At 39.4% G+C, this 26,913-nt stretch overlaps 1 protein-coding gene and 1 long non-coding RNA gene across 2 annotated transcripts in view; one reads left to right on the forward strand and one right to left on the reverse strand.

Annotated features, from left to right (window-relative positions):
- ABCC4 (ATP binding cassette subfamily C member 4 (PEL blood group)) overlaps positions 1–17,057 on the reverse strand; it is a 269,141-nt gene extending 252,084 nt beyond the window's left edge. The window contains 1 exon segment of the mRNA XM_020965805.2: positions 16,812–17,057. Coding sequence (XP_020821464.1) covers positions 16,812–16,885 — 74 coding nt within the window. The 5' untranslated portion in view covers positions 16,886–17,057.
- Positions 17,058–17,307: 250 nt separating this feature from the next.
- Positions 17,308–23,834, forward strand: LOC110193796 (uncharacterized). The gene is made up of 3 exons (XR_002320548.2): positions 17,308–17,760; positions 21,036–21,070; positions 23,140–23,834. It is a non-coding gene; the product is annotated as an uncharacterized LOC110193796 (long non-coding RNA).
- Positions 23,835–26,913: the final 3,079 nt, after the last annotated feature.

Consider the following 26,913-nt stretch of genomic DNA (forward strand, 5'->3'; position numbering starts at 1 on the left):
TGCCACTTAACATTTTTATCAGTAACTTTAATAGAAACATAGATGGCATACCCATTAAATTTGCAAGTGACAGGAATAGGGGCCTGAGCCTTACACAATGAATGATGCAGTAAGGATGCAAAAACATCCTGACAGGCTTGAGCACAGGTTCTCAAACTTTTTGGTGTCAGGACCCTTTGCCCTTTTAAAAATTACTGAGAACCCCAAATAACTTTAGTTAATGTGGGTAAGATAAATAACTTTTTAGTATTATTGTGAAAGTATTTTTGACCTTGCTGACACTCCCCCTCCCTCCCACCACCCTCCAAGAGTCTCAGGAACCCCAAGGAAATCCCCAGGCCACATTCTGGGAACTCTGAAGTTGTGAGCAGAGATGTAAAACAGAGTTTACTGAAGTCAAACAAATCTAATGTTAATATGTGGTTTTCTAAGTCAATAGGCAGGTGGCCTCATCTATTTAAGTTTGACATCACTGGGCTAGGGATTCAAGGATAAATGTGAACGCATACTGTTGGGTTCAAAAAAATCAGCTTCACAAGTACAGGGCGGATTAGTATGGTTAGAAAGGAGTTTGAGAGAAAGATCTGGGAATTTCTAGCAGACTAATTCATTGAGACACTGGTGTAATGTGGTGATTAAAAGAGCTAATATAATCTTGAGCTGAACACTGAGAGAGGCTTAGCTTCTGGGATGTGATCACACTTGGAGTGCTGTATTCAGTTGTGGGTACCACAGTTTAGGAGGATGCTGAGGAGGGCAACCTAGATGGCAAAGAGAGGAGGGGACTGCGATCAATCATGTGGAAGAGCAGTGGAACTTGGCCCCCAGAGGGCAGGAACAAATGCCTGGAAGTTGCAATGAAGAAAATTTTGGATTGATGTTGGAAGAAACTTCCTAAACAATTAGAGCTATCCAGAATTGGAATGGGATGCCTTGAAGGTCTTCAAGAAAAGGCTGGATAATCAATCACTTGTCAGGCATGTTGTACTGTTAAAATGAACATTTCCTTTCAGGTATGGGTTGCTGGAATTCCTTTCTGTGATTCTGTACTACTATGCCCACAACAGAGCAATCTGAATGGGTGAAATACCCAGACTAATAAAATAAGGTTTAAAAAAAAACTTGGGGGAATTTTTTTCATTAAATAATTGATAAAAAGCAGACCCATAAAGATCTGTAGATATTTGGCATAAATAAATATTGAGAACATGTGGTTAAAAGATATAAGAAAACACTTTCAGAAGAAGAAATGCAAACTATTATGACCATTAGGAAAAAAAGTGTTCAAAATCACTACCACTCAGGAACTCAGAATAAAACAAACCTAAGGTCAGACCACTTCATACTTATCAAGCTAGCACAAATGCTAAGCATAAATGCTAATAAGAAAACTTATTGTTGAAAGCATTTTAATAAGAAAGTTTCAGAAAAGAATTGATTCAGTTATTCTGAAAACCATTTGGAATTATTCAATTCAACAGGAATTTAAGTACCTACCAGGTACCAACCACTACGTCTACAAAAGACAGAAAGAAAACTGTTCCTTCCCTCAAAAAGCTTACATTCTACTGGGGGAAAACAACAGATATTATCTATATCTATATATCTATATCTAAATCTACCTATCTATCTATGAAACTGTTTCAGAGTACGGGAAGCAGTAACAACTGGGGAAATTAGGAAAAGCTTTTATGGCAGAAAGAAATGGCACTCAAGCTAAGCTCTGAGGGAGAAAGTGGGGAGGGAAAGCCTTCCAGATGGGAGACGGAATGTCACGTATGGGGAAGAGCATGCAGGCCGATTAGGCCTGAGGGGGATATGCTGCACAACCATGCTAACTGGACGTCTTTATGTTATCTAAAACTGGGCCCTCGCTGCAACAAGGCAATCCTTTCATTGCCTCTAAGGGATTTCCTACCTCCCCACAGAAGCTACTTCTAACCTTCTCTTCTCTCTTCAAGCTCCTCTCTCTGGTCTTTTGTGACACTAATATCCTGTTCTTCTTCCTTCCCATGTGACTGTTTCTCAGTCTCCTTTGCTGGATCATCATCGATATCATATCCCTAACTGAGGACGTTCCCAATGGCTCTATCCCAGGACTCCCTTTCTCTACATACTCATTTATTAGACCTCCTTAGCTCCCAGGGGCTTAATTATCATCTCTATGCAGATGACTTCATATCGATATTGCCTCTCCCCAGAGCTTTAGTCTCACATCACCAGCTGCTTACTGGGCACTTCAAACAGGCAATATTCCAAAGAAACCTGAAATTCAATGTGTCCAAGACACAACTTTTTTTTTCACCCAAACCCACCCCTCTTCCAAACTTCCCTATTTCTGTTGAAAGTATGACTATTTTTCCTATCTCCCAGGTTTCTAACCTGAAGAGTTATCCCATATTTCTCAAACATCTTTATCCATTTTATCCAATTAATTACCTAATGTAACCTTGCCATTTCTATTTTCATAGCCAAACTCAGTGGTTCAGACCCTCATTAGCTCTCCTTTAGCTACTACGTTGGCCTCCTAAGTTGCTTTGGCTACCTCAAGTCTTTCCCTGTTGCAATCTACTCTCTACCAGAGGTTCATGTGATTTCCCTGAAGCACAGCTCTGACTGTGTCACCTCATTATACTGCAATGGCTTCCGACTGCCTCTAAGATCAAGTAGATCCTCCTCTGTTTTATCTATTTTTTCCTTTAGTAAGGCAATTGGGGTTAAGTGACTTGCCCAGAGTCACACAGCTAGAAAGTATTATGTGTCTGAGGCAGAATTCGAACTTGGGTCCTACTGACTCCAGGACCGGTGCTCTATCCACTGCACTACCTAGCTGCCCCCCTTTTTGTGTGTGTGTGTGTGTGTGTGTGTGTGTGTGTGTTTTTTGTTTTATCTTTTAAAGCCTGAACCTGTCTTTCCAGATTTCCCTTCCCTAATTGTTTAGACCTCTTCATGGCACTCCATGTTCCACAGTCATGCCTGAATGCACTTCCTCCTCAACTCCAAATAAGATAAGGGCTCCCTCCTCCAAGGCAATTCAGCCACCTCTACCTGAAGGCTTCCCTGATAAGAACAAGAGCTAACACTGGTATAGCACCTCCTATGCTAAGTGCTTTTCAAATGTTGTCTTGTTTGATCCTCACAACAACTCTAGAAGGCAGTGCCTGTTTTACAATTGAGGAAACTGAGGCAAAGAGTAGTTAAGTGACGTGCACAGGGTCACGTAGGTAATAGGTTTCTGGGACCAGATTAGAACTGGGGTCTTCTTGATTCCAGACCTGGCACTCTATCCACTATGCCACCTAGATGATCCCCATGCCATATAGATATACTGATATATGTAATATATATATATATATATATATATAAAGGTATATGTGTGTGTGAAAAATATACATATACACACATGTATCCTGTCTCCTCCAATAGACTGAATTTGATTGCAAGGATTATTTCATTTTTTTGCATTTGAATCCCTACCACCCAGAACAGTGTCTGGAATATAGTGAGTAATTAATGTTTGTTAACTGATTGGTTGGGTGGTACAATAATAAGAAAATTCACTAAACTTGTCCATTCCCTTTTGACTCTAACATCTCACAACTAGCACTACATGAATGAATAAATGAATGAACAAAAAGCACTTACTATGTGAGAAATATCATAATAAGCACTAGAAATACAAACGGAAAAATACTGAGACTTACTCTCAAGGAGAGCTCATACTGGGGAGAAAATATGTAAAAGAAGTTCGACTGCAGATGTATGGAGAGATCCAGAAGTCTTAAGGGTGCAGGAGCAGATGGCAAGGCCTACAGATCATTAGCTTATGGCATTAGGTGCAGAAGGGCTTGCAGGGCATATAGGCAAGGCCTAGTGAAGGCCTCATTACTCGGGGGACAGTGCAAATGGGTTCCAGGCAATTCTGGCTAGAGAACAGAGCAAGAAATAAGAGTATGTGGATGCATAGGTGAAAGAGTAGGCAGAGCATCAGGCCAGGAGTCCAGAAGATCTGAGTTCAAATCTGGCTTCAGACTCTTCCTAGTGGTGTGACCCTGGACAAGTCACTCAACCTCTGTCTCAGTTTCCTTATCTGTGAAACAGAGATAATAACCTGACCTCCCAGGGTTGTTGTGAAGATCAAATGAGATAATAATATTTGTAAAGTACTTACCATGGTGCCTGATACATAGCCATTATATAAATGCTAGTTATTATTACTAATTACTCCTCGGGTTGGCAGGTCTCCCCACGCTTTCAGGATAGGTTCTGGGAGAGCCCAGAGCTGAAGAAGGCAGACACCCTCAGGTTTCCAAGGGAGTCTAAGGGAATCCAAGAACCATATGCACAAAAATATTATTTGTGATTAAAAAGCTGAAAATGAGATACAATACTAATAAGACAATACAAATAACATGGCACTTTGAATTTTGCAAAATGCTTTACATACGTTGTCTTTTGAACTTCACAAACATAAGGTGCCCATATTATTAACTCCATTCACATACAAGGAAACTGAGGTTTAAAGAGTACAAGTGACTTGTTCAGTTTTGTCATTCACAAAAGGGAGATAAATACAACGAAATAGTAATAATAGATAAAGAAAAAAACTATGCACTAACTGTGATCGCAGAGGACAAGTAGGTAGAGAAATTCTACAAAGAACTCATTAAGATTCTCAAAATTAAGTCGACATATACTTTGATACTTGGGGGTTTCAGTGAAGAGATGATATTACAGAATGTGTTTCAGGGAGTAAGTAAGAAATAAGAGAGACCTTACAAAGGCTTATGGCCTACACAGAAACCTCACTCTGTAAGTAACTTTCTAGGAGAAAAAAATAATGGAGGTACCTCCTAGCCATGGCAAATACCAAATAGCACCATGAAAGTGACAATGATTGTATAGCATTTTAACAGGCAGAAAGCAATGTGTTACTAATATGTAAGTCATTCACAAATCAAGTGTATACTCAGGGAACCAATTTGTTAGCAGAAAGACAAAAACAATACAAAACCTTATGGAATAAAAATGAGAAAAAATATGGTATACAGTTTAAACAACTCTAACCTGAACTGTCTGACCAAGCTACTGATTAGTATGGAAAATTATATACTCTGTGATATATTGATATTTTAACTGTTTTTTTTCTTTCATTATTTGTTGCAAAGTATGGCACGATGTGTAGAAAAAAGAGAAAGCCTATATTAAGAAATAAACATGTTGTAAAAACAAAAGACAGCAATATAAATTAAAACTTCCCTCAAAAAAATAAAGGTTTTTTTAAAATTTACTGATACATTCCCTTCCCCTCCCCCCCCCAAAACTGGATATGGATGGAGTAAGTATAAAACAATGCTGACTCTAATAATTCCCTGAAGAGGTTTAACTGCTAGAACTCAACCGATAAAAGATCAAAAGAACCTAGAAATCTCAAAAGCAGGCAAACACCTGACCTCTTTGCCAAGCAGAGAAAAGTCAGCCAAGGGCAACTAGAAGACAGAAGAGAAATTCTTTAATAAAACCTAAAGGAAAGAGCTTGATCACAAGAAAGAGAGATAAGCAAATACAGTTCTGGTCCTTCCCTGGAGAGGTAGAAGTCTGTGAGATGGGAACACTGCATACACTCTCCAACATGGCTGATGTTTCTTTGTTACAGTTGGTAGGAGGGGAATAGGGGAATGTTTGGAGAGGAATGTGATAGAAAAATAAAAATGTAAAAAGTAATCAATGTAACTTTAGAAAAAAAAGTTTCTGGATAAAGAGGATAGAAGATTTTAAGTGGTCCTGCTTCATAACACACCAAGAACAACGAAGAGAAATATGTTTTGAAGAAAAAATAGCAACCAACTAAATCATCTGGAAGGACCATAAACAGGAAAAAAATAGAAAAGATCCCCATTTTTACAACAAACTCTTTTCATCACTATTAAGCACAGGGGAGCCATGACATTTGGCCTTCAGCATCACAGTCCTGCAGGTGCTCCATGTAGAAGTCAAAATGCGACAGAGGAGAATAAACATGGGAAAAGTGAATAAATCAAACTAAATACAAGAGGTCCACGCTAAAGGGGATGTCATTTTAGAGTCACTGAGGAAATGACTTTCATGTTTTCTGAAATAGGGAATGATACCAAAAATGTTATGGGGTGGGGAGAATTCAGATCTTCTTATTACTCAAAAAAGACAACCATGAATATATAAAATAAATAAATAGTCTCCTAACTCAGATGTCTATCGTCCTGTCCACATGCAACTTTAATGAAAATATTCTACATGTGCATAAATGACATCTTTGATGAACGTATTAGATGGGAAGAATATCTTTCCATTTGCTTCAAACTGTGTAGAGAAGATTTCACCGTGCCTAACAGCTTAAGCACAAAATGAGAAGCCATTTCATTCAAAGGAGTAAGATGTGGTCTTAAAGGCTTTCCTTACACAAACTCTCTCCCTTGCATGTCAGACACATTTAATATTTTTTAAAGATGTAACAATTTTGTTCAGCGAACTTTCGATTTCTATCAAGCCACAGATATTAAGAAGACATATGCTCATCAAAGGGGTTTGTCACTGTCACAGAGGACGTCCAATGCCGAATCCAAATAGAAGAGGGCTTCCCTACAGAAGGGAAGCTCCTCTACATGGTTCTATTTGCTGGAGACCTTGTGCTGACTGTATCAAACCAGACAACACTGCAAAACATGCTAAATGAGATCCATAATTACTCAAAAAGAGCTTGGCTTGATTACACGGAGGGGAAAAAACCACGTGAATGAAGAATGTCTATTGTACAGATTACGAATAGAGTTTATCTATTAATAAATAGATCTTGGGCAGACACTGCAAATGGACAATGAGCTGGACCCAGAAATGAACACGAAGAGAGCAGTCTAGATTGTCTTTAGGAAGGAGCATAATGAAGAATATGGTTAGGAGTCATGAAATTCAGGATTTCCCAAAGGGCAGTAGAGGGGATTATGGCGGGTAGGAAACACATCACAAAGGGGGAATTACGCAGAAGAAGCTGTGTAAAGAATCTAATCACAGAAATACATGACTTTTTTTTTAAGAGGAAGGGATAACTGATAAATAGTTTAAATGCTCCCTTAGTATCTATCTATGTAACTTCAGAAGAATTCAAATAAGAAAATTTCCCCTCTAGCAAAATTGTGTCAGGCAGGCAGGCACATTCACCCTAGCAAGTTGTATGGCCCTCTTTGGCAGGATTATGAGAGGTCATGGACAAGAGTTGCACAGGATGGGAGAGCACAAATGAGTTGTAATGTGCATCCCTGGAGGGGTTACCCACATTGAGGAGTTCTACTGAAGTCCTGGAGTAAGAAACTACAAATATTGAAACATTTAGAGAAATTTCCATGAGAGAATAGAGAACAGACAATATGTACAACAACCATAATACTGTATAGAAAACAAGACGAAGAGCTGATTCTGATTAATGTAATGACTAGTCTTGATTCCAGAGGCCCGGTGGTAGAATATTTCTCGCCTCATGAAGGAGAGGATATAGAATATAGGTACCGAATGCTTTCAGTCTTGGTAGATGTCTACTTATGTATTTGTTTCTTTCTTTATTTGCTTAGCTATTTCCCTTTGTTACTGGGGAGTAAGCTACATAAGAGAGTGGCAATAAATTGTAAAGGAGCTTTTTATGGAATAAAACATTTTTACAAGTGATGACAACTTGTTCACAAAATATACTTTGTAAGTGGGTTTGTTTGGGTGTTTGTTAGTGGCCAAAACAAAATATGACTTAAAATTTTAAATTAAAAAAATTGATGCAGAGTTCTTTTAAGTGAGCTCCCAATTTTATTTAAAACAATATCCAATTTATAAAAATTAGATTCACATAGAGTTTTTTGAGAGATAAAGCTACTGGATAAACACACACACACACACAAAAGTTGAGTTCCTCAGAAAGGTACAACAAAAATACAAGGTAAAATTATCATCTCTAGGAGAAGTTTATTAAAGTAAAACAAGTCAACTGCCTTTAATAAACTAGGAACAAAGCACTTTTTCAAAGTTATATTGTTTTATCAACTATTAAAGCCTTTCTACTTCCTGGCTTGCTTTAAGGCATGGGATCTCTTATAAGCATTTCCAAGAATGCAGTGTGTTTAGGACTCAAATCAAGGTCACTTTTCTTTTAACAGAGACAGTCAGGGCATTTTATCTCCAAACCACTTTTCTTTTCGGGGGGAAACAGGGAGGGTTAAGGACCAAAAGAGTTGAAATAAATGTGCCATCTGGGGCTCATTGGGGGAAGATGAGGAGGACAGAGGGTCCGAAGACTCCACGCTTTCACGAAAGCTTCAGCCTTGCTTCTTAACCTCCTCCACAACCTCCTTTACCAATCACCTCAGGTACCCTCTGCCTCCACCTCCAGGGTATCCCTTTCTTCCCCTTCCATCCTTCCACACTATTTCTGGAACCATAAACCCATAATCAAATCAATTCTACCAAAGTTCCAGGATAGGGTGTGTCAATGTTCTCCCCAATGGTCCCATGACCATTTCTGAACCAAAATGTCCCTCTATCTCCCTACCCACCCAACCACCATCCCACCACTCACAATGTGTATTGTCCCATCATCCCCCAAAAAGAAGATAAGTTCCTAGAGCTCAGGCAAGTCTTTGCTTTTGTATTCACACCTCCAACATTTAGTATAGTGCTTGGCAAAAAGCAAGTGCTTAATAAATGCTCATTCATTCCTAAATGAGGTCATGCCAGGAAATTAGTAAAAGATACAGGGTAGTACTCGGTGCCCTGTACCAGCTACATTAAAGCCTCACTAATCAGGCAAATTGGGAAGAAAGCCAGATTCAATGAGTGAAAAATCTTGGTTATATAATCTTTTAAAGAAACTAGTTTTCACTTCTTTCAAATGCATACAATAACCTGACCTAGGCTAAAAAACCATTTTCCAACAGAACTTCTTTGAGGAATCATTAGTAATCTTCATCAGTGTATGAAAGGACAAAATGAAGCACTGTAGAGCTCAACTTATAATTCTTAATTTCTTCTAAAATGCTTTTTAGAAAAAGAAAACTTTGTTCATTCTCTGTTCTCTAAGTAGGTAAATGTTATCCTAGAAAATACTATGCTTAACAAACTCATTGTCTGTCCTACCATTTGTATATTGTTTTGTATAACTAGTAACCTATTTCCTCACCTGTGAAATGAAAATGAAAAATATTGTTAGGTACTGCCTCAATTAAGAGATTATATGTAATAAACATCAATATTGTTTTATAACTATTCACTATCAAGATATAAATATTCAGCTCAAATCATATATTTGCATCTTTTTTTAATATATCTCTTAGTTTGCCTCTCCTACTCTGGATATCTAGGGCTTTCCTCTCTCTTCTATCCTCCCTTCTCTAGAGGCCTAATACAGTAAATACTCTAAGACACACTATAAATACTTGCTGACTAATTACATGCAACTACTCTATTCTAGAACTTTATGTCTTCAGGTAACCAGCCATTATTGTCGTGGGCCTCCATGACATTATTTGCAAATCTGGGGAATATTCAAAAATATTTTATAGTTTCTTCTTATTTTTAAATAATCAGAGAACATAACCACTGTGGGCTATATTACATTAAGTTAAAAGCTTCACAGTTGTGGGGGGGAACTATAGCAGAGACGATGATAGTTTCCCTTCAACACCTAGTCCCACATCTTTAAAATCAGAGAAAACCCTCTTACACTGTGAATTGGTATCTGTATTCTGTATAGAACCACTTTTAGCATGTTGCTGACTGTAGTAGTGAAGTAGCTTCATTTCAGAGAAATAAAAGGTGGGATTACAGGGTCTTTTAAAGACAAATTCAAGAATCTTTTTAAACCATGGAAGACCAATAAACATCTTAAACCCATGTTTGCAAAAATAAGACACCAACCTCCCTAGAGTTCTCATAATTAAAAAAAAAATTGGTGGAATGCGGAAACTACGGTCTATGACCACAAGTTCATTTCCTGAGAAAATGCTAAAATATATGATTAAAATGATTGTTTGTTAACATCTAGAAAGGGAATTACGAAAAACGCAGGCTAGTTTCATAGAGAATAGGTCAAGCCAGATTAATCTCACTTCTTATTTTGACACGGTTAATCAGGGGAGTGCTATTTTTTGTGTTATTTTCTCTTTAAGAAAAAACTATTTTATCTAAGCAGTCTATCTATAGGAAATCATTTGTTACTATTACACTAAATTTAATATATATTTTTAAAAACTATATGTAGTAGTTCAGTTTCACATTCCAATCCAATCTTCTTTTTCTGTTCACTGACCATTGAAAAGTTCATATTGAGGTTTAAGTCCATGATTTTAAAAAGAAGTTTAAAATAAAAGCTCTTGACAAAGTCTTATGTGCTACTCTTATGAAAAAGATGAAGTCGTTCAATAGTCAAATCCAGAATAGTAATTAACGATTTGATGTCAGCTTTGAGGAGGTCTCCACTAACATGCCCCAGGAATTTCTCCAGGTACCATGCTGTGTTGACATTTACGTCAATGACTCTGATGAAGCATAGATGGCATGCTTTCCCAAGTAAAGATGAAACAAAACCAGGGAGGGAAAGCTAATTAACATGACAGATTCCAAAAGATCTTGACAGGTTAGAACAATGGGATAAATAAAATAAGAGAAATAAAAAACCTATGTTTGAGTTTTTTTTAAAAATTACTTTTACAAGTATAATAACGGGTGGGTAGTAGCTAAACAACAGTTTACATGAAAAGTTTATATGGCATTTAGGCTGGACTACAAATTCAGTATCAGTCAACAGTTTGACCAGGCAGACAAAAAAGCTATACAAACTGAGGCTACAGGTAAAGTCATTGTGTCCAGGATTAGGGGTATGATAATTTTGCTGTCATGTACCCATATGAAATCACGTATACAGAACGACATAGTTAAGCTGGAAAGCGTTCAGGAGAGTAAAATAGATGGCTTGAGGGCCTGGAGATCAGTCTATTTTGAGGATACAAAAATGGAGTTGAGGATATATAACCAGGGGAAAAAAAATTGATCAGGATTGAAATAATGTCTATCTTCAAGTTTGTGAAGGATTATCAGATAGAAAAGAAAACAGATATCCTTCCATGGGAAAAACCAGATGGATGTTTTAAAGACAAATATTTAGGACTGATTTAAAAAATAATTTTCTCACGATTATAGCTATCCAAAAGTGAAAGGGGTTGTCTTGGGAAGGGTTTGGTATCGCTTTATTGAAAGTCTTCAAGCAAAAGACCTCTCAGGTATGTCATATAGGATATATATTCCTATTCAGGTATGAGTTAGATTAGATGGTCTTTAAAAGTATGGGTTCAATTCTGGGCATCAAGTTCTAAGGATGCTGACAAGCATCCAAAAGACAGTAGCTAGAATAGGGAAGAGACTTTTACGTGCATGGCCATTTTGCCATAGGAGCATCAAATGAAAGAAGTAAGGATGTTTAGCTTGGTAAAGGGAAGATCTGGGAGGCACAGGACATTGGCCTTCAAATATCTAAAGGACTGGCATTTGAACAAGGATAGTTAGATTGTTCTGCTTGGTCCCAGAAGACAGGTAACAGAAGTTACAGAGGCACCTGATGTCAGCTCAATGTAAAGAAAACTCTATTAACATAGTCAGAACAGTCCAGAAGTGGAATGGGACACCTGAAGAGGTATTAGATTTCCTTACACTTGGGCCCTCAAGCAAAAGCTGAATGACCGTCTGTCAAGATTTTATGAGGAAATTCATGGAAACATATGGGTTGAACTGGGCAGCTAGATGGTACAGTAGATAGAGTGTTGGGCCCAGACTCAGGAAGACTCATCTTGTTTAGTTTAAATTTGGCCTCACTTACTAGCTGTGTGACTCTGAGCAGAAAACTGTTTGCCACAGTTTTCTCATCTATTATAAATTGATCTGGAGAAGGAAATGGCAAACCATTCCAGCATCTCTGCCAAGAAAAATCCCAATGGGTCATGAAGAGACAAACATACCGGAAAAAATGACTGAACAACAATGTGTTGAACTACATCCCTTTCAACTCAGATTCTTAATTTGTCAAGTTCTTAATTTGTTCCAACCATTAAGTTTCCTTTTCAAATCTACTGTACCTCTTCCTAGAGTTTTCTAAAGTATATTCCCTGAAACCAGGGATATTATTCATATCATCATAAAATTTTTAAGATGAAAGAACTCACTCTGGTTTAAACTATTTTCAAGCTAGAAGGCACTTTAGGTTATACAGTCCAATTCCCTCATTTTACAGATGAGAAAACTGAGATACAAAGAGAAGTGAATTGCCTAAAGTCATCAAAAACAAACATATAAATAAATAGGGTCCAAGCAAGGATTTGAACCCAGTCCTTCTGTTTGCAAATGCAGTATTCCCTATTCTAAAGTCAACCTACAGAGAAATGTTAAAATGTGCTCTGACAGGATTGGTTCTGGGTCCCACATCACTGAATCAAACAATCAGTAATCATTTACAAATCACTTACTACTCACCAGACTATGTTATAAGGTTATACAACTCAAAGGCAATTCTTTAATCTTGTTAGTAACATCATCTAAGGTGGAGCGCCTTGTTGTTCACCCTTCATTTTCGAAGAGGACCAATGATACCATGGGGTGATGTCTTGACTTTTCAGTGAATTGGATTTAAGGGAGGCACAGCTTCCCAAAGTCATCAGCCTCACTTTCTCTTCCAGAATCATTTAAGTCCAGTGGCAAGACAAAAATCAAGATGACTAGCTTTGTATGGGATTAGAAATAAGGTCTGACTTTTTTTGCAGAGGAGAGGTGGGTCAAAAAACAATATATTTTTAGAAGAATTCAGTTGTCCACATGTCCAAAACAAAACATCCAAATATCAAAAGGCAGAAACTAAGTTTATGAGGGTAGAGAAATATCAGAGACTTATTGGGTCACCAGATGCCTTCATATTCTCATGTCTTCTTTATTTTTGTACAACGTATACAACTGTATAAAAGCAACTCGAATAAATTTCCCACTAACCTCAGTGTTGGGTAGGTTTAAAAAAAAAAACTGTGTTAATCTCTAGAAAAAAGAAAATTCACCAAAGGGTACATACAAATGAAAACAAAAGTGATGAAGAGTTTGAAAGCAGGCCTATAAACTCAAGCTGAAAAATTATTACTAGTATCTTTCAAGCTGGGAAAGTACTTAGCCAACACCCTTTGAGTATACAGAAAGATATTTAAATAAAAATGTGACTTTCTACTGCTAAAGGGGATGTGACAAGGGGCAAAAGTATTGGTAAAAAGGATGTATGTTAGGTTTTAGAAAGAAAATCTCTCCTAGGCCTGAAACACTGAAATATAATATCAAAGTTGGGTTACAAATGACTGTCTGTAGATTTCAAAATAGGTACTTGGGTAATCTTCTAAAGTTCATCTAAATATGATTTAGTTTCTATGTTATTTATTCAACAATACTCATATTGGCTTCCTAAAAAGGCAGGCAGGTTCCGAGTTTCAACTTGGATGTTGAAACTCTGCAGTGAATACTTTTTGGGAAGGGAAAAAAAATTACATTTGAGGGGGAAAGATCACAACAAGGATAAGAAAAGGAAAACTGCAATCTGAAGAAAAACCTTTCTTCCTGCAGTTTCTTTTCACCTACCACTGGGATTTGGAATACATAAACACCCAGACACATAGCTTACTCAAAGGGTGGATTGCCTTTCTAGACACATCTCCTTCCAACATGACGAGGCCCCCTAAAACACCTGGAGAAAGTGGTGATGGCTTCCTAGGGAGGTTGTAAAGTGGTGTCACTCCCAATCTCCAGAGACAGGCCACACCAACTCCTTGCCTTGACAGGATGATCAATGTCATCAGCTGTCTGCTAAGCCCTACTTGGTAAGCATTTCCTGAGAGAAGGAAGCATCCTCTGCCTAAGCAAAATCCACCTCCTCTGTTAATATTTCCTACCAATCTGTTTGTTTTAAAAACCCTTTCAAATAGCATTTTCTGAACATCAACCAATAGGTGGGGTGATTTTTTTTTTTTGCACACAAGATTTCTACATATTTATTCACTGACTTTAATGATTAGCTACAGAGTTAGTTAGTGATCTGCCTCTTAAGTTACAGATACACCAGGACAAGCACCCCAGGCAAATTAGAAGGATGGAAGACTTCCCTTCCCTCTCAACGGCCCCTGGCATTTTAAATAGCACCTGAAGAACTACATAAATAACTGCACAGGCCGAATACAAAACAATAAAATGTAGTGGTATTCCTCTCTAAAAAGCAGCAAACACTCATGATGATTCAGCATAATACCATGACCAAAAAAAAAAAATGGAAGCTCAGAGAAGTAACAGTAATCTGTCTGATGGGGAAAAGTAACAGATGACTAACGTCATTCAGGCCCACCTGGCCTTGGCTCTTTCACTAGGGTCCCAGGAGTTAAGAGATGGAAGGAATATTAGAGCACACATGTCAAACAGGCTGTCCACAGGAAACTACACAAAAATATAGCTGGAAAATATTTAACAAAATAAATACAACAAAAATACAATAAATACAAATACAATAGAACATCGACAGTATTTTAAAATTGAGTCAATATGTGACCCACAGGGATCCTTACTGTGAGGGATTGGTGGCTCCCCTGTCTACTTCAGTTTGACACCAGTGTTTTGGATCATCCTCTAGTCCAACACCTTTCACAAACAAGGAAACCGAGACTTAGAAAGGTTAATGCAGTAAGGAACAGAGTTAGATGTCTAATCCAGCTCCTGTGATGGTGGCAGATTCCCTAACCAACAGGCCAATGCCACCTACCCTTCATCTCACGGGTTTCTCTATCTGTAACAGGGAAATGGGAGTTAAGAAAGCAAGGGAAAGTCTTGACTTAAATGATCACCATGTCCTTTCATACTTTAAATCCTTTAACTTCTATACAGGCTGACAGCCACCTGTTTCTCACACATTGCATCATGGCCACTTTCGTGTACCCATCAAAAGGGTAGAGGCCCCAGAAAACCCCATCTCCACCATGTTTTTATGGCAGCTGTCTATGAGAACTGACCACTCTGAAGTTAAAAAAAAAAAAGCAAAAAAGAGTTGTTTCCATACTACCCCTTAACTAGTGACAAAAATGAACAATCAAAAGGTTTCACAAAAAGAAAAACTTTATTTAGGGCCAAGTGTACCTCCCTTTATCTCTCAGTCTGAATTCTTATCAGACAATTACAGGCAAAAACTGCTAACGCTACACTGTACTCTTAGAACATTTCCATTCATAAAACTGATTTATGTTTTTACCCACATGCAATTTACCACACCTAGGTATCAACTCAGAAGCCACTTCTGCACGGAAGGAAGACAGCTGTCCTGCCAAGAGAAAATTAAAGGGGAGGAGCAGCACAATCAGGTAGACAGATTTGATATAGAGTACTTAAAAGCAAGCTCAGATAAGCTCACACCTGCTTCTTTTAGACTTGAATGAAAGCCAATTCAGACGGCTAGATGGCTCAGTGGATAAAGCCTAAGGCCTGGAGTCAGGAAGACCGGAGTTCAAAAAAGTCCTCAGACACTTACTAGCTGTGTAATTCTAGACAAGTCACTTACCTTGTTTGCCTCAGTTTTCCCACTTGCAAAGCGGGCTGGAGAAGGAAATGGCAAACCACTTTAGTACCTTTGCCAAGAAAATCCCAAATGGGGTCATGACGAGTCAGATACGACTGGAAACAATAGCCAAGTACAATTTAAATAACTGAAAAACTGAATTTGACCACCACAAGGGAGCCAGGGCCAAGGAGAACTGATGGGTCCTCCGCTGCAGCTTTTCCTCGAGAGAAGATAGTTCTCTGTTTCATTTGTGTCCTTTTTACTTTCGACTCAGCATCCTTCCTTCCTTACCCGCTGTCATTCCACACTCACTCAAATTTAACATAAAAAGTGAAAGGGGTAAAGAGGCCAGCGTCCCGAGAGGGACTGTCCATAAGAGGGCACAGCATTCATTTCATCGTATGACAGACAGGTATCTATTCTCTCTCCTCTCCATTCACCTCACCACCCACCTTTAAGAAGGGAAAACACAAACAAAAAACCCTTTGGAACAAATATGCATTAGTCTAGCAAAACAAATTCGCATTCCACGTCCAAAACCGTTCAGCACCCTCAGCATTTTGAATCCATCACCTCTGTTACTGCATAGTTCATTATCAGCCAGGAGGTTATATTAAGTACACAGCAACCTCTCTCTGTCCTCGGTCTCAATAACACACACGCACATGCACACATACGAGCACGCACGCGCGCCGTACGCACCCACAGACCCAGGGCCAGGGATAGCGGTCTCCCTCTGTCCCCCACCCCTCCTCTGCCGTCGGCACCCCTAGCAATAGCACTTCCTGAAGGCCAGGCCGGCAGACCAGAGTATTCCTGGACACGGCCAGTAAGCGCTGCTGTCGCTGGCCGACCCCTCCGAGGCAAGCGCAGCAGGCACCACCGGGCAACGAACAGGGAAGTAGCACGAGGTAGGCTGCTCGCTCCCCGCCACGACTAGGAAGTCGCGGCGCGGATGAATCAATGTATGGCGGCAACTGTTCCTCAACACGCCCACCCATCACCCCCCAAAAAAAACGCACCTCCGGGACAGCATGCAAAGGCCAGACCGGGGAAAAGCCTGGCCCGCCGCTCTAGAAGGCGGGCAGTCCTGAAGTGGCATCAGCAGGGGCACCTTGCTAAGGGTTTTAATAAGGCAAAATGGGGCGGTGGGACGCAGAGCCCCGTGCACTCACTGACTCACCAAAAGAATATGCGGGAGCAAAGGTTTGCGTTTTGCAAAGGGTTGGGTTTGGCGTCCTCGTACACGGGCTGCATCTTGGCCACCCCCGCGTCCCTGCGCTCCCAGCTGAAGGACACTCGCCGCCGCCCTCCCCCCAGGGGCCGCTGATGCCGGTGACCCTGATGACCGGCGATGCTAGCGCGACCAAGCCGGTGCTCAGCACCTCCGTGTGCTGCCGGCTAGAAGCGCCAAAGTGAACCGGGTCGGCTTCCGGTAACTAGACCTCGGCGACACGCCTCCTTCCCCGCCTCCCTGCTCCGACGCTCCGCCTGGCTTCTCCAGTGGCAACACCTCTCTACGCTCGCTGCTGGAGCGGGGCTCGCGGCTGAGCCACGACGTGTGCGACCTCCCCGGGGAGGGAGAGCCGAGGCTGCAGCAGCCGACAGGGGGAGGGGTGGGGAGGAGAGCCCGGCCCGGGAAGGTGGTGGGGGTGGGGGTTAGGATTCCAAGTCCGAGGGTGGGCTGCCAACGCCCAGTTCTGCTACTTGAGCACTACTGGGAAAGCTGCTGTCAAGGGGACGGAGAGGACTGGCAGCACCGGGCGTCAGTGCCCCAAGTGGAAGGCGAAAGGCTGTCACATGGCCAGCCTTTGGAGGAATGTGGAGGAACCCCTACGTGCCATCCCCCGCTGGCCATCGAGTTTTGACTGTCTTGTCCGATACTGGGTATAAAACGACTCGGCAGCCCCCGAGGAAAGAAATTCTGGGAGACTGAGAATTTGCCAAGTTGCAAAAGCAGAACTTGGCATTTGGAAGCCTTTGTCAAGGTTTGACTACGGTGCCGGACTGGGTTTTGCTAGAGGCTTTGAGCTTTCTTTGTATAAATAGCACTTGGAAGTGCTGCTCTAATACCGTCAATGAGTATTTTCTCGTATCAAAAAGTACATGGCACTTACAAAAAGCATGCTACCGTGAGTCTTCTACTTTCTCAATCGTAAATTGTTTTGGACATTACTTACCCCGGACTAGGGAATCTGGGCTCAAACTAACCACCTTGCCAGACAGCCACTGTGGTTCTCTGTCGTCATCTCTCTATAAGCAACAGGGTGTCGCCAATTTCAAATCAGTGAATTTTTTTTAAAGTTTAATACTATTTTATTTTTCCCCAGTTAAATGTCAAGAAAATTTTTAGCATTCATTTTTACAAGATTTTTGAGTCCCAAATTTTTCTCCCTTCCTCCCTTCCTTCTCCTCCTCCTCTCCACTCTTCTGAAAATGGTAGGCAGTTTGATGTAGTTTATACATGTGCTATCATGTTAAAAAAAAGTATTTCCGTGTTAGTCACATTTGTGAAAGAAATAGATCAAAAGGGAAAAAAAACCCACGAGAAAGAATAAAGTAAGTAAAAAAAAATATGCTTTGATCTGCATTGAGTCTATCAGTTCTTTATGTGGATAATGAATAGCATTTTCCTTCCTGAGTCCTTTGTACTTGTCTGGGATCGTGTTTCTGAGAACAGCCGAGGTTGACCATCACACAATGTTGCTGATCAGCTAATCTTTTTTTTCAGCAATAACTTTCTACTAGAAAGATAAAGCATTATCTTTTGTACACTAAGTCCGAGATAATTTGAGGAAAGTCCTTTCACTTTCAAAACTGAACATCTTAAAATACTTTGACCTCACCTTGAGCCCTAAAGAAATAAAATCCCCAAATGCAAGCCAAAATTAATGTGCCGTGTTTTCAGAAGTTGAGTTCTCAGCATGAATTTTTCCTTCACCTAGGGCTTCAAGCAATTTCTTCTACATTTCAGAGGTAACACCAAATCATCACCATATAAAAAGATTAGTTGTAAAGCCTGCATCTTTAAAGTTGACATCTCTGTTTAACAAAAGTTATCTTAGGATATTGAATATGCAGGTGCCAATATTAAGATGTAAATTGGACTCAAAAAATACTTAGGATCATAGAATTGAGAACTAGAATGGGACTTGAGAGAATATTTAGTACAACCTTTTGCAGACTAGAAAACTAAGGCTTAAGACAGGTTGTAACTTGACCAAACATACTTAAGCAACAAGTAACGCCCCCCACCTTCCTCTGACTTGAAGTACAGTAGCCTTCCATTAGGCTTTACTCCCTCTCTTTTTGAATGAATGTTTTCCCACCACTCCAATGGTTCTGAGATCTTTCCGAATAAGTTTTATCTATTATAGAGAGACAGAATGGTATAGTGGAATGAGTACTGTATTTGGAGTCACAAGAACTGAGTTCAAATTTCCATGCCTGGAATGTACTCCCTCCTCCACTCATCTCCTGGCTCCCCTGGCTTCAAGTCCCAGCTAGAAATCCCATCCTGATCCCCCTCAATTCTAGTGCCTTCTCTCTGTTGGTTATTTCCAATTTAATCCTTATATTTATCCCCAGCACTTAGCATGGTGCCTGGCACAAAGTAAGTGTTTATTATTAGGGGTGTAGTGTGTGTTCAGGGAAGATTAGTGCCTCTGGTGTGAGGGATGCTGAGCCCTTTTCTGGGCTGCTTTCCACCTTTGGTGTCCACCTGATCCATTTAACTCTGACCTGTGGCTCCAAGAAGGTGTAGCATGCACAGTGGCTACACCCCAACCATTTGGGCAGATGGGCTACACCAGGTTGAGGGTAACCCAGGGGTCTCAAACCCATTAGTGAGTTAGGGAGGTATCTACCGCAAGCCGTGAAGACTTCTCCAGTAGAATGGGCGGAAGAGAACACTTTGTTCCAAGGGGGAGGCAGCTGAAGCAGGTGCTGTGGAGCACTTAGAGCTTGTTAGAGATCGAAGATGTCAAGGTCATCATCCACTGTATCTCGAGCCATCACCAGTCATCTTGACAATATCCTGCCACTGGCCTGTGATGACTGTGGAACAGAGTGAAGCTGATGACTGCCTCACTTAAATCCAATTTACACACAAATCAAAAAATATTTATTGACTAAACTGCCTATATTACCTGTATGAACTGGGGCAAATCAGTTTAACCTTCTCTGGCATTCAGTTTTCTGATCTGTAAAATTAGGGAGTTGGGCTAGATAATTTGTGAGGTTGTTTCTGGCTCTAGCTCTATGACTTCCACTAGTCAGTCGATGATGCTTTAGGGGTAGTTAGGTGGCTCAGTAGATTGAACAGGGAGCCTGGAGTCAGGAAGACCTGAGTTCAACTGCAGCCTCAGACACTTATTAGCCATGTGACCTTGGGCAAGTCATTTAACCTGTTTGCTTCTGTTTCCCCAACTGTAAAATGGGGAGAATAATAGCACCTACCTCCAGGATTGTTTTGGCAATCAAATGAGATAATAATTGTGAAGAGCTTGGCACATAATGAGCCCAATTAGGAGGCTTCTGCAATAATCCAGGTGAGAGGTTACTTGAGGTTGAATATATAGATGAAGAAATTTGCAGCTTTCTAAGAGCACAGTGCCCTACACAAAGGCTTGATTAATGCTAGTTGAATAAATAACACCTTTATGGATTTATCATATACTACTTTATATTACTGTATTATATTCATTTGTGTATTTGACATCTCATCTACTAGACTCTTCAGGGTCAGGGTTCATTTATTCATTTTTGTTTCCAGATAATACCTTGTAATAAGATATAGCTTTAGAGGTGGTAGTTAGACACCTCAGAAACCATCTAATCTAATGGCTTCATTGTGTGGAAAAAAGAAACAGTGACCAAAGTCATAAAGATGTTAAGTAGAAATGTTAGGATCTGAAACTAGGTGTTTATATTCCAAGCATCTAGTATAGTTCCTGGGGCATAGTAAGTGCTAAATAAAAGCTTGTTGAGTGATAGGATTGAACCAGCAGTCCATTTTCCCTTCTTGTTCACCAGAGGCGTCAACTATGCACCATGGGTCCCACAACATTACCTAGAACTTCCCCAACCAGATTAAAATGTAACTGGGAAATATTTAACAAAATAAATAAAAAATACAATGAAGTGTTAATAATGTGGTTTTTTTTTAAAATCAATATGCAGGTTCCTCATATGACTTAGTGGGCCTCTTTTATATTAGAATTTCACACCAAAGCCCTTTACCATAATGTTCAGAGCTCAGAATTGAGTCTCCTGGTTTGACTCTCTGTCTCCATCTTACTTTTGCATCCCATTTTGGGAAGTTCTGTGACTTGCATGCTAACTGGAAGGTGCATTTTTTACCTGAAATGAGGAAGAAACAAATGACTTTTGTTTGGTTTTTTCACAGATGTTCCTGCGGCTCTGAGCCTTCCACTTGTGATGGTAGGTAAATTACTTCACTTACGTAACCTTCACTTTCTTCATCTGAAAATCAAGGTATTAAATCTGATGACCTTTAGAGCCCATTCCAAATTTAATAGCATGTGAGAGCCAATAAGGCTTAGTGGAAAGATCACTAGCTTTTCAATAATTAGGTCATAGGCTCAGAGATTTTAGAGCTGGAAGGGACCTCAAAAATCATCTAGTTGGGGGTGAGTGGTTCTTAACCTCAGTGTCATGGACCCCTTGGGCAGTCTGGTGAAGATTATGTTCTCCTTCTCAGAATAATTTTTTAATGCATAAAATAAAATACAAAAGATTATAAAGGAAACCAATTTTATTGAAATACAATAATTAAGAAAAAATAAGTCCACAGACTCCAGATTAAGAACCCCTGCTCTAATCTAACTCCTTAATTTAATAGAAAAGGCAAAGAGGACTTTCTTCCTCTTGTCAACTTGAATTCTGGTTCTGCTACTTACCACCTGTTCAATCTCAAGCAAGTCACTCAATTTCTCTGAGATTCAGTTTCCTTAACTGTAAAAGAAAAAATTAGACTAAATAATTGCTAACATTTCTTATATCTCTTAAATTCAATGACCCTAAATGAAGAGGTTCCACTACTAAGTGATCTCAAAGGATCCTTCCAGCTCTTAAATCCTATAACTGCAAATGTTTATGGAAGTTACAGTCATAAGTCTGCATATTCTCTTTTGTACCACTAGGTGTCCCTCTTGATGATTAATAGCTTAAGCTTTTTTAAACAAATATACTGAATAACAACCTTTATGCAGTGTTTTGGTAATGCAAGTATTACTCATACCCATATTTACTTAACCAGAGCAGCCCTATCCAATAACTTAACTAAGAAATAATTTTATGAGGACTTCTTAAAATATAGAAAATTTATACTGAAAGCATAATTTTATAAAATCATAAATCTATTTGCATTGAACAACTTGTTTATTCTTCCTGTGGCTCTTATTTCTCTTATTATATAATCTATAAACAACAAGTAAATACGCGGCTAAGTTACATTCCTCTTTGAATTTGCACTGGATTTTCTATATGCCCAGGAACAAAACCTCAGTTCCCTGTGATTTCACCTCCTCTCTCACCTTCCATATCCTGACCTATGTCATATCTCTTAAGCCTGTCTCTCCTCTCCGCTCCCAGCTACCACCCTTCATCACTTGTTGCCTAGACTATTTTAATAGCCTTCTAATGTTTCCTTCACTCCAGTCTCTACTCTTCCTCCTTCACATAGCCACTGCCAGGATTTTCCTCTTAAGGCACAGGTTGGTAACATGTTACTTCCCAAATATCCATTGCTTAGAGTATAAAATGAAAAACCTCATATTCTCCATACTCATTTGCTAACCTTTCTAACCAATCTTTCTGTCTCTGCCTCTCAGTCTTTCTCTCTCTCTCTCTCTCTCTCTCTCTCTCTCTCTCTCTCTCTCTCTCTCTCTGTCTCTCAGCTTCGTGGGAACAGGGACTATTTTTTTTGTCTTATATGTCCTTGGAAGAGCAGGTGTTCCTGAGGGTAAAAATCAACTCTGATTGGTTAACAAGTAATGAGATAATGAATATTATAATGAGAGGTGGGCTTATTCTAATGAGGTTCTTTGGGAATGTGACTGATCTTGGAGAAGGAGACTTATTTATAACCATCTCATCCCATCTAGGATAATCTAGACAAAAGGGGAATCCACTTCTACCTACACCTGTCTGACTAAAACCCAATGGGCTAGAATCTGCCAATTCACCTAAAACAGAATTTCTTTACCTTTTCATCAGATCTGAATTTTTCCAGTGGGGTACATCTCCCCAAGATTTCATCTAATCATCAGCCTGGCCCTTCAAAGGCTTTCTGGATAACCTACAGGGGCTGATTTCTGAATGAGGAAATAGGAAGAAAAAAAACTTTAGTCCTAATTCAATAATTGGCTATTAATATGAGAGAAATAATCATTTCTCTCATGTGTACATCTAGAGGGCAGAATGCCATAAATCAGTTTACATTTCTTTCTATATTAATGATACCATTTTTCTATTTTTTCTTTTCATAGAATTAGAATTAGAAGAGATCCAGAGGCCATCTGATCCAACCTGTGTATAGACAGGAGTACCTTGTACAACCACCCCAGCAAGTAGTCATTATTCAACATCACCTGAAGATATTTCCCCCCTCCCCTGCCATGACGGAGAACCTAGCAAATCAATACATTCTATTATTAGAAAGCTTTAATTATTAGGACATCCTTAAGTCAAGTCTAAATCTGTCTTTCCACAATTTCTACTCATTGGAAAGCCCTGAAGTTGGAATTTTTTTCACTCTGCAAATATCTTCTACTCTGTACTTAAATTTACTATAGAAATTTGTCCACAAGGTATTTGATAAATGTGATGTGAGAACAGTTAAGGTCCCCTCTTTTTAAGAAAGAATAGATCATCAGACATGAGGGTGTAATTATTATGAATAATTCTTTCTTAGTTATTTTAAGCATAACGCTTATCCACCATACATTATTATGTACTTCCTAAAGCTAAAACATGTTTCAAAATTCTTGTGTATTCTTGTCATATTTTGCCACTCCTCCCCTACACACATACACCCATTTTCAGTTCAGTAATAGAAAAACTTACTGAAAGTTCCTTGCAGTTAGTTTGTTTCTCCTCCAAAACAAAAATAAACTCTTTGGAGTTTTTTGTTCACATCAATTAAGAGGTGGTAATTAAGGTGTTCCCATATAAAGAAAATTTATTGTTGACAAAAAAATTTTTTCATGTATCTAACTTTATTCTTTTTTTTAATATATCTAGTTATAAGATACTACTGAGTATGTGACTTTGAATAAATCATTTCTGAGCTTAAGTTTGTTCAACTGTAACATGAGGAGCTTGGATTGGATTCAGACAGCTCTGAAATTCTACAGGTCTGTTATGGTCAGTCACAGCATAATGATATTATACTCAGTTCTAGTTGCCTTATTTTAGGAAGAACACTGACAGCTGAAGAATGCCCAGAAAAGGCCACCAGAACAGTGAGAGATCCCAGGCTTATACCTCGTGAGGATCAGTTGAAGACGATGTTGTTTAGCTTTCAAAAGGAAAGACATAAGGAGGGACATAGAATCTGAAGAACTTTCTGGTGTAAGAGGGATTAAACTTCCATCTTGCCCCAAAGGGCCTAATTAGGAAGAATGATGCAAATTGCAGGGAAGGAAATTTATGCTTGATGCAAAAAACAAACAAACAAACAAACAAACAAATAAATAAATGAAGCTTCCTAACAATTAGAGCAGGCCAAAAGTGAAATGGGCTGCCATAAAAGGGAGAGAGTTTCCCCATTTTTTCAAGTTAGTAAGAATTTATTCAGGTGCTGTGCTCAGCACTGGGGATATGAAAATGACTCTGTCCTACAAGATATATACAGGGTAAATGGAAGATAAGCTGGGGTGGGAGGAAAGGGGAGGGTAGCAGGAAGAAAGGACAAGGCCTCCTGTATAAAGTGAGAATTAAGCTGAGTCTTGAAAGAAGCCAGGGAAGCTAGGAGGTAGAGAGGAGAGAGAAAACATTCCAGGCATGGGGAACAGCTGGTTAAAAGAAAAAGAATTAGGATAGGGAATTGAAAAATAGCAAGTGGGCCAGTGGAGCATAGAGCCACAGAGTACGTGGAGAGTTAGGTGTAAGAAGATGGGAAAGGTAGGAAGGAGAGAGGTAATAAAGGACTTTGAACACTAAACAAAGGATTTTATATGTGCTCTTGGAGGTGAATTTTTTTTTTACAAGGGGTTGGAGTAGAGGTCACGTAAATAGGCTTGTGCCTTAGGAAGATTGGTTTGACAGCAGAGTGCAGACTGAACTGGAGTGGGGACAGATTTGAGGCAAGGAGTACAACCAGGCTATTGCAATAGTCCAGGTAGGAAGAAGGGAAAAATGTCTACACAAAGGTGGTAACAGTGTCAGGGGAGAGAAGGTGGTATATGTGAGATGTAACAAAGGTGGAATTTACAGGACTTTGGCAATAGATTGGATATGGGTGAGAGAGAGAGAGAGGGAGAGAGAGAGAAGAGAAGAGAGAGAGAGAGAGAGAGAGAGAGAGAGAGAGAGAGAGAGAGAGAGAGAGAGAGAGAGAAAGAGAGAGAGAGAGAAGTCAGGGATGGGTAGTATAATGGGAAAATTACAAAAAAGAAAGGATTTGAGGTGGGAGGGAATGAGTTCAGTTTTGACATGTTGAACTTACTATGTCTATAAGATATCCGGTTTGAGATGTCCAATAGGCCTTTAGAGACTTGAGGTCAGCAAAGAGGTTAGGGCTAGATAAGTAGAGTCAGTAATCATTAGCACAGAGATGATAACTGAATCCATGGGAGTTAATGAGATCACCATATGAAATAGTATATAGAGAGAAGAGGGCTCAGGACAGAGCTTTGGGGGATATTCATTTAGTGGGCATAACCAGGACAAAGATCTAGCAAAGAAGCCTGAGACACAGGAAAACCAGGAGACAGTAGTGTCATGAAAACCTAGAGAGAAGAGAATATCAAGAAGAAATAGATCATCAACAGTGTCAGAGCTTCAGAGAGATCAAGATGAATGAAGATTGAGAAAAGTTCATGGAATTTGGCAGTTAAGAGATCACTGGCAACTCTGGTGACTTTGCTGTATCAAATAGCCATATCTGGCTATTTGAATTCCCCAAGGTCAGAGTTGACCAGTAACAACACTAAAATCATTTAAGTAGTAGGAAGTCCTATAGAAGACCTTAAGGACCTTGCCCTAGGCAAGTTAGCCTACTTTTCCCTTAAAAATGTATTAAAACATGCCAGCTATTGGGGCTAGAACTCACTATCTGACAAAACTACTGGGAAAACTGAAAAGTAGTCTAACACAAATTGAGCATAGACCAACATCTCATGCCATATATCAAGATAAACTTAAAATGGGTACCTGGTTTAGACATAAAGGATGATATCATAAGCAAATTAGTGGAGCATAAAAGAAATTGCCTGTCAGATCTATAGATAAGGGAACAGTTCACAACCAAACAAGAGATAAAAAGGTTCACAGGAGGCAGAATGGAAATTTTTTATTACATAAATTTTAAAAGTTTTACCCAAATAAAACCAATGCAGCTAAAATTAGAAGAAAAGCAAGAAAATGGGGAGGGGAGGAATCTTTGCAGCAAGTTTCTCTAATGAAGATCTCATTTGTAAAATATATAGGATATTGAGCCAAAATTTGTAAGAAAAATAGCTGTTCCCCAATTGATAAATGGTCTAGGGGTATGAAAAGACAATTTTCAGAGAAAAAAATCAAAGCTATCAATAGCCATATTAAAAAGTTCTAAATCATTAATTATTAGAGAAATGCAAATTAAAATAACACTGAGATGCCACCTCACACTCATGAGATTGGCCAAGATGACAGAAAATGGAAATGATGACTACTGGAGAGGTTATGGCAAAGTAGGTACATTAATGCACTGTTGTGGAGCTTTGAAGTAGTTCAACCATTGTGGAAAGAAGTTTGGAATTATGTCCAAAAGCTATTAAAATGTGCATATTCTTTGGCCCAACAAGTTGCTTTTAACAAGAAACTCTTACCCCACTTCAGTGTCAATAACAGAAGGATGTGTCAATAACAGAAGTGTGATAAAGTTCACTGGAGAATCCCCAGATCATCAAGACCCCACTAATATCTATACTTGTATGCAGGTACAGGGATCACATTTGGAGGGGTACATTTGGAAGGAGAGATAGCATTAACTTGACAGGAACCCATGTGGAAAGGCAATTGGGCCCAGAATCCTGTTACTGAGCTGCCATTGAAAAAAGCCA

This window comes from Phascolarctos cinereus, unplaced genomic scaffold (genome assembly GCF_003287225.1).
Source record: "Phascolarctos cinereus isolate Bilbo 61053 unplaced genomic scaffold, phaCin_HiC Scaffold_7;HRSCAF=346, whole genome shotgun sequence".
NCBI classification, from domain to species: domain Eukaryota; kingdom Metazoa; phylum Chordata; class Mammalia; order Diprotodontia; family Phascolarctidae; genus Phascolarctos; species Phascolarctos cinereus.